Source organism: Condylura cristata, unplaced genomic scaffold (assembly GCF_000260355.1).
Source record: "Condylura cristata isolate star-nosed mole 26May11 unplaced genomic scaffold, ConCri1.0 scaffold00007, whole genome shotgun sequence".
Lineage (NCBI taxonomy): Eukaryota > Metazoa > Chordata > Mammalia > Eulipotyphla > Talpidae > Condylura > Condylura cristata.
In genome coordinates, this window is record NW_004567108.1 from 15344025 (window position 1) to 15352271 (window position 8247).

General features: G+C 45.4%; 1 protein-coding gene across 3 annotated transcripts in view; it reads left to right on the top strand.

The window, feature by feature from the left end:
* Window positions 1-8247, top strand: part of RAI14 (retinoic acid induced 14) — a 130992-nt gene that overhangs the window by 72863 nt on the left and 49882 nt on the right. For all 3 annotated transcript variants that reach the window (XM_012721906.1, XM_012721908.1, XM_004678085.2), the window contains exon 3: window positions 7927-8057. In XM_012721906.1, the coding sequence (XP_012577360.1) occupies window positions 7927-8057 (131 nt within the window). The remainder of the gene's footprint in view (window positions 1-7926; window positions 8058-8247) is intronic.

An 8247-nucleotide genomic window follows, 5' to 3' on the forward strand; every position in this document is an offset into this window, starting at 1 on the left:
GGGATTGAACTCATGCTGTAGTGGCTGCAATAGCTTCACGGTGCTGGGCTTTAACCAGTTGCACCACCAGGGAGGGCCCTTTTCTGGGTTTTGTGAGGATAAGTTCATAGCACTGGTTTTTCACTGAAAATGTTAATGCTAAGTGATTACTGGGTGTGTTTCTGTCTTCAGAAGGCAGTGAACTTCTTTAGGGTTGAGATGACATCATATTCATCCTTTGGAGCCTTGAGTACTGCACAATGGCAGAGGCCTTGAACACAGTTCTATTGGAGGGAACCATTTATTCTTCCTAATGGGCAAGATTGGATCCACCTCATCCCAGACTCATCTCTGCACCTGTGGGACTGCTTTTGCCTCATGCGAATTGGTTTTTAAATATTGAGCAAGGTTTTAACATTGGTCAAACATAGTCAAAGAAAGGAGCTTGCTAGGACTATGGAAAATTTAAGTGCTTTTGCAGCCTGAGGCAGTGGAGAGGGGCTTAATCAGTAGCGGCTCCCAAGGCAGAGGAGAAACAGAGCTGTTTGTGAACAGCTCTGGATGGAACCCCTGCTCTCTGCAGGTAATAGGCGAAGAGCCAGGGGTGCACAGGGCAGATGCTGGTCGTTGGTCCCGCACTGGAACTCCAGCCTAGCGAGAGCTCATCACTCCTTTGACAACACTTTAGAAATAAATACAAATTGCAGTTGTGGAGTGCTGTGGAAGAGAAGCATGTATGAGCTCACCGAGGGGGATGGCTCTGTCCTGGGAGCTAGGGCAGACAGAGGAGCAGTGAGGAGGGGGCTTGGTGCGGTGGGCCGGGCAGAAGAGCCCGCCTGTCTCTGCATAGGGGTGTTTATAGATGCGTATTATGACCATGATGCAGTTTCATTGTTTATGGGCTAAGATCTCGGCATCACTGGTGCTTCCATTGAAGGGGTGGGTGATGGATTTGGGGACCATGATGTACCCTATATGTGTCTAAAATCTGAAATTAAAATGTAGGCAAAGGATCTCTCCTTGGTGGCGTAACGAGTTAAAGTATTTCAGTAGTTCTGCCTGTTCTGCTCCCCACTCTGTCTCTGGTGAGTCCTCTCACCCCCCACACCTCTGCCTTGTACCGCAGTCCTTGTGTGCATAAATAAATAAAATCTAAAAAAAATAATAAAATGAAGGCAAAGGGAAAACTCAGAAGCCAGCATGTTGAAGGAATGAACATTATGGAAAAGTCTTAATGAAATTGTGGAACTTGTTAAAAATGGTCAAATAGTTATCTCACGATTGTTGGACAGACCTCACTTGGATTAACTCACTGTTTATACTCTGCATCTTGCATTTTCAAGTTGTTTTATCTTGTTTTCCCTCCATTAGCCACATAGTATTTATTGCAAGGTCTAGTTCATTATCGAATCAAAAACCTTTCCCTACATGCTTAAGTCCCTTCCCTTGGGCCATTTTGCTCATTTACCATTACCAGCCTGTCTTGTGCTATTAACATATTTCTCATATTGCTCTATTTTATTTCTACAACACACTGTGTACCAGCCATGTAAAAGGCAGTTAGTAGAGATTTGATGAATGAATATCCTGCGAAGGAATGAATGTTGCACCTACAGAATTTTCTTTCTTATGTTGTTAAAAACCACATTTTGAAGCTAAATGTCTAATAGGTACTGGCTGGTCCAGTCAATGGAACATATCACCTGGTCTTGAAGTCTGCCTGTTCTTTGTCCTCTGTCTGGAAATGTGAGGTGCTTGCTTGTTCTGGATGTTCTGAAGCCTCCCCAGTGAAAACACTATTTCAGCTAACTTTCATCTGTGCCACTCTAATTATATTGGCAAAAGAGTCTGCTTTCCATAAACTAGACGAGTAATGCAGTTTCCAAGGGCCATGTCAAGCTGACTCCCCCAGATGACCGCTCGGGCGGGCCCAGCCACATGCCTTGTGCTGATTTGTGATGGTTGTTGGGGTTGGAGCATCTTCCCTGAAGAAAATCAAAGAAGCTCTTTCTCTTCCTAGATCACCTTGCACCACTGGATTGTTTTGGTTGGGTTGATGTATTCCAAAACTCCAACCTGCCCACTAGCCAGTTGGCGAAACTGACTTTCCACTGGTTTTTCAGTTCCCAATGATTTAACCAACATAAAAGAAAATGCTGCCATGTCTGGCCAAGGGCAGACCTCACCCATTGCCAAAACCCGGGTGTTCATCACTTGGTTGACATGGCGTCTGCTACCCTCAGAGGAGTCCAGCCAGTCTTTCAAAAGTCCAGATTTCAAGGGAAAACGCTTAAGTGGGCACCATTTGGAAATGATTTGATGAATAGGAATCATACAGTCTAGCCACTGAAAATCTCCTTTGTGATATATTAGCAGGAATGTTGGGAGCCCACATGGAAGGTCCGGTCTGCCTTTCCACATGCTGCCCTTCATAGCTGACACATTACACATGTCTCTGGAGTGTAACATATGGCTTCGTGGACGCACAAATGTGGCCTAATGGGTTCTGTTGAAATAGCGTCTGTTTAAACAGTCTCCTGGAAAAGTGAGCCATGTTCAATAAAATAGCTAATTTTGTGCCTGCAAATGTTTCTCTAGAGTCCTTTAAAATGTGGTTTTTAAGGAGTACAGTAGATAATTTGCAAATTTAAATTTGCATGAAGATGTTATCTGCCCCCCCCTTCCCCTGCAGAAGGGTAATGGGACCCCTAAGTCCTAAGTTGTAAATACTAAAAGATTCACAGAGGTGGGGGGGAGACACGGGGACGACATGCACTGGTATGTGTAATGTGTGCCTAACATTGCTTCTCAGGAGAATTTGCAAGTAGGACTCCCTACTCCATTGTACAGATGAGGAAATGTAGGTGATCTAGGTGACCTGCTGGCCACACCCAAGTGGGAGGTGGTGGACCTGGAGTTTCAGAGCACTCAGCTCTGAAGCACTGAACTTTTCTTCCTTAGCTTGAGTTTATGGATGGGCTGGGGATAGGAGTTGAAACTGGAAAACCTCTGAAATTGTACGTAAGCTTTTGTGTGTACGTGCATTATTCTGTAGAATGTCCACAACTTTGTCAGAGTCTTAAAAAGATATATGAAGCTGCCTCCGAGCCAGATTTCAGCACCCAGTCAGCCGCCTTCACTTTAGAGGTGAGGTAACAGCCAGAATGCAGACTCCAGTGCCAGAGACACTTGGTGTATCGATACTAAACCGCAGACTTCTTTCTAAATTCTGTGCGTGTGTGTGCGTGTGCGTGTGTGTGCGTGCGAACGCATGACAGAGACTGGGGGTGGGGGGTGGATAAGAGGGCAGGAGGAGGGGAGGGGCGTGTATAAAGAAAATTGTACAGAACAAGGATGACACATGTAACAGTGAGCCTCTGGGGCACCACTGATGGGGCCATTAAACTGGGCAGGACATTCGTGTTCCTAGTGCACCCCACCCCCCACCACACACATGCCCTCGCCCCTCACATGTCCCTGACTTTCTGGTAGCCTCGACCTCGTCTTTATAATGTGCCACCTGTGTCTGCAGCCCTAAACAGACGGGGTCCAGTTTGTCTGTCACACCTTTTCCTTACAGTCATGACACCGTGTTCTCTTGTGCCTTGTTCTTTGTGTGTCGGTGTCTTGCTTCTTTTCAGCAGTGTTGTTTTTAGCCATCCATGGGGTGACGTGTCCTTCTCGTTTGTTCCTTCTCATTGTCACTTGGTATTTGCTTATATTGTAATGCATTCACCTTCTGTGATTGGGCATTTGACTTACTGGTAATTTTGGCCTATGATGAGCGTTGCTGTCTTTAATGTTCTAGGGAAATCCTAATAGTTATTATTAAGTTTCTGTGGTAGACAGCATACTAGTTCCAACTGGAAAAAGTGAAGAATAATACTCTTCTCCACTCCTCCCCAAGCTCCTTAACGAAACCTTATGGAGAAAGAAAATCTTTCCCAGTACAGGGTGTTAGTTAGTCTCAGCCTAGATTCCTGATCCAGGACTAGCAGTCGAAGCCAGGAGAGCCCGGGCTGTGGTTTGGGTGGGCCTGTGATTCTGCTCCATTTAACAAGTACCCCTCGGTTCACCCTCACGAATTGGTAAGTCCCCCTTCCTTGGCTGTGAAGAGATTTGGAGAAAATCTTCCCATGATTGAAGTCTTGGAAAATTTGCCTTAGAAAAATTAAGGGAGTTGAATTTTATTTATTTAATCCGTACTTTTTTTTATTTAATTTTGAAGGATATTTAATTATTTGCACAGCAACACAAGCATTTAATAAATGAAAAAAACACATTTTGCTCTGTCAGGAGAGATTGAGGTTCATGAAGAGATGAAGCTCCAGTGAAAATCAGCCAAAAGCACCGAGCACTTGCAGGGCACCACAGCAGTCAGACCTGCAGACGGCTGTGGGCCGCTGGGAACCGAAGGCCCAGAGACAGGAGGACACGCGCTGAGCTGTCCAGCAGAGGCCGGGCGCGATATGTCATCCGGTCTAGACTGTGGGCTTCCTCTGGATGAGTGGGCGGCCCTGGGGGACAGGACGAGGGAGAGGAGCAGAGAGGTCAGCAGGGAAGGCTGGGGAGAGCCTGCGGGGTGTGGCTGAGGCTCCCAGTAAGGACTGCCAGCGCAGGCTGACACAGTGGCCTCTGAAATCTTTTACTGTGATTCCTGGTAAGATGAGAGATTTTCTGTCAAACTCCGCTATGCGCGTACACAATAGACAGAAGTTCCTAAAACATTTAACCTTATTCAATATGATATATTGATATGTTCTATTTTTTTATTTCACTTTGCAAAAAAAAAATTGGCTTAACCCAATGATAGGTTGAAAACACAGAGCTTAGCTTGTGGCAGAGGGCTTTCTGTGGGCAGTGGTGAGGTCGGGGTGCTGTTACTGGGAGGTCGGGGTGCTGTTACTGGGCTGGTGGTCCCGGGGGGCCTCGCCCAGCTCTGGATTCTGGATGAGTTACATTGGCATCTCATGACTTCATCTGTCGTAAGATCTGCTTATACAGAACTCTCCTACCAAATGTGTGGGGATTTTCTTTACACCAACAGTTAATTTTCCAACTGTCCCGACACCCGTCGGGTGTCCAGCAGTTCAATCCTGATATGAATGAGCCAGAGTTAGCATCAGATCCCACAGGTTATGGGCACAGCCTCACAAAGCTGACCCACTTCAGGGGTCAACTGCAAGTTCTGGGCCTCCAATACTTCTGCAAAACCAGCTGTGAAATTTGGAGGGGCCCACAACCCCACAGATTCAATCCTTTGCTAGAATGACTCACAAGAAAACTCAGGAAGGCACTTTACTTATCACTACAGTTTATGATAAAGGCTGCAGCTTCGAAACTGAAAAATGCTTTAGAGAAGGTATGGGAGAGATGGGGTGGGGTGAGGGTGGGGGTGCGTCTTCCCAGAACCTCCCTGTATTTGCTAAGCATGGAAACTCTCCGAGCCCAATACATGGTTTAGGCAGGATTGATGAGATCATTGCATTTGACTTAATCTAGAGCCCCTCTCTTCTCCCAGGAGGTGGGGGGTGGGGCTGAGCATTCCATCCCTCTAATGGCTGCTTGGTTCCTCTGGCAACCAGCCCCCATCCTGAAGCTATCTAGGGACTTCCTGCCACCAGTCACCTCATTAGCATAAACTCCACACTGGTTGAAAGGAATTTCTTATAAATCACAAAGCACTTGGGAAATTCTGGGAGTTTGGGGAGCTCATCTACTGAGAACCCAGGACAAAGGCCAGATGTGTATTTCTTATTACATTACAATATCACAGCTTATTTTTCTAAACAGCTCTACCTTTGGACAGTAGATGTACAAGATGACTTTCTAGGATTCCTTTTGATGCTTGATTTCAGTTTCGCACCAATCCAGAGGGCTGCAAGTGGGGGAGAGGAATTTGCCTCTGGCATCCTAAGCGCAATGACATGAAAAGTGTTTATTAGACACACGCTTGTCTCCTTTTGTGACTGGCTGTAGAATTGGGGTATAAAATGTAGCACTGGATACAATAATTAGGAAACAATATAATAAAGGCCTCCTTGGACAGTGTTGGGATTAACAGATTTACTCAATATTTTTGTATGTTTCAGATAAACAAGCAAATAAATGTTTTCAATATTTGTGTGTGGATCGTCTTGTCTCTGCCTCATCTGCACTCAGAGAAAGAGACCTCTGGCTTTTGCATCTAAAAGAAACTCTAGACCAAAGAATTTTAGCATTCAAAATGCCATAGGCTTGTCCTCCAAAGAGTAAGGGAGGGGGAATATTTCTATGTTGTATGGAATTGAACTCCCTAAAGATCCACATGTGACTGATTTTAGGGAGCCCCTACAATCAGATTTTTCTACCCCAGAGTTGAGTGCCTTGGAGACACTGAAAAGGGAAATCCTGTCACGTGACCTCTTTGCTTAAGTGCTTTCCCTATTGTCCTTGGAGATTTAATATCCTTTTGATCTTCCCAATCCATTTTTAATTTGGTCCTGTGAAGATCTGGAAGGATTTTAAAAGACAGCGCTAAGAATGTAGCGTTGGGATAACGTAAGTAGAAATAGTTGGCCCTAAGTGTACTTTTATAAACTTTATTGTTTTGCTTTGGCTTGTGAAAATGCAGTATGGAGTAAATAAAATGCAGTCAGTTACTTTGGTATTGCTGCATTTTGTTGCTAAGTAAACTTCCTTGTCTAGTAACAAGTGTCTGTGCCAAGGACACTATTTTTATTATGTTTCCCTTCACTAGGCAGCCTGCTCTGTAATTGAAGTTAAAACCTAATGTCTGATTGGATTAAAAAGATGCGGTACATATAGGCAATGGAATATTACTCAGCAACCAAAAAAGATCAACACATGCCTTTTGCAGCAATATGGATGGAGCTGGAAGGGATCTTGCTTAGTGAAATAAGCCAAAAAGAAAAGGAAAAAATTTTTTTACCAGGTGGTTTCTCTCACAGCAGGAGTATATTGGACCAGGGGAAAAATAATAATAATAATAATGAACTGCTATATACCAGAGACATTTTACGGGGGTGGAGTGGAGAATGGGAGCAAAAATCGGGGGCGGGGAGGAGTGCACGGGACTATGGTGATGGCACATGGGTGAACTGGTGGTGGGAAGTCCACGGGAGTTACAACTGATATGGAAAAAGGCACAAAATGATGTTAAAAAAAAAATCAACTTATAATTAAAAAAAAAAAAAACACCTAATACCTGTGAGTGAGTTCATGGTAGAAGCTTGGACCTTAGCCTGGAGGGAGCATTTAGAGGACTGTGTCGAACTGCGCTGTGTATAAGACAGCTACTAGCCGCTGGGCTTGAGATCAAGAATTAAAGGGAAGAGTTCCATTATCAGGCACATTAGCCACCGTGTCTACTGTTTAAAGTCACACGGGGCTAAGGCAATATTGGCAGTTCGGGCTAGAACACTCTGTGTTGGGAGAGGAGACTGTCCCGTGCATTGTGGGATGTTGAACAGGATCTCTGGCTTTCATATATTTGGTTCAAAATCAGGGCCCAGTGAACAGGCCAGAGAGTGGCCACAAAAGCAGGTAACTATTGAACTGTTGGCCAACTTGATTCTGTAAAGTCGTAGGGCCAGTGAACGGTGGGTCAGGTCAAAGGCCAGTGTTCTGAGGGCCAGCTGTTGAGTTTCACTAGAAGTAAGCTAATGTGTAAACTGACCTCAAGGTCCTTTTAAGCCGCTTCATTTCAATGCTGTTAAAAGAACTAACTCTGTTTCCAAGTTTGCTGACAGCCTCTGTTCCACTGGCCTGTGGATGTTTCCTTTTGGAAAACCAACCTTCTTGGGTGTCCCCGTGGGGAAGGGGAAGGTATTTTTAAGATTGCACATTTGGGGGCAGATGTTGATTTCCAGGTGTGGGCCGGGAGGGCCGTCAGTCAACGTGGCTGTGGACTCGCTCACGAGCTCTGTGTCTCCCTCTTGCCCACAGACCAACGAGTGGAACAAGAATGATGACCGGCTGCTGCAGGCTGTGGAGAATGGCGATGCCGAGAAGGTGGCCTCTCTGCTGGGCAAGAAGGGGGCCAGTGCCACGAAGCACGACAGCGAGGGCAAGACAGCGTAAGCTGAAGTTTTGTTCTAAATCTGCAGTGTTCTGTGCCATCCTGTGTGTCCGGGGGCAGTTTTACAGGCCTTTCGGGGAGCCTGTGAGGTTATTGTCCTCCTACCCCCATGTTAACATATCTAACAGGAGAGTTTGTTTTATTTGTTGGGAGACTGTAACATTTTATTCAATAACATACTGACCTGA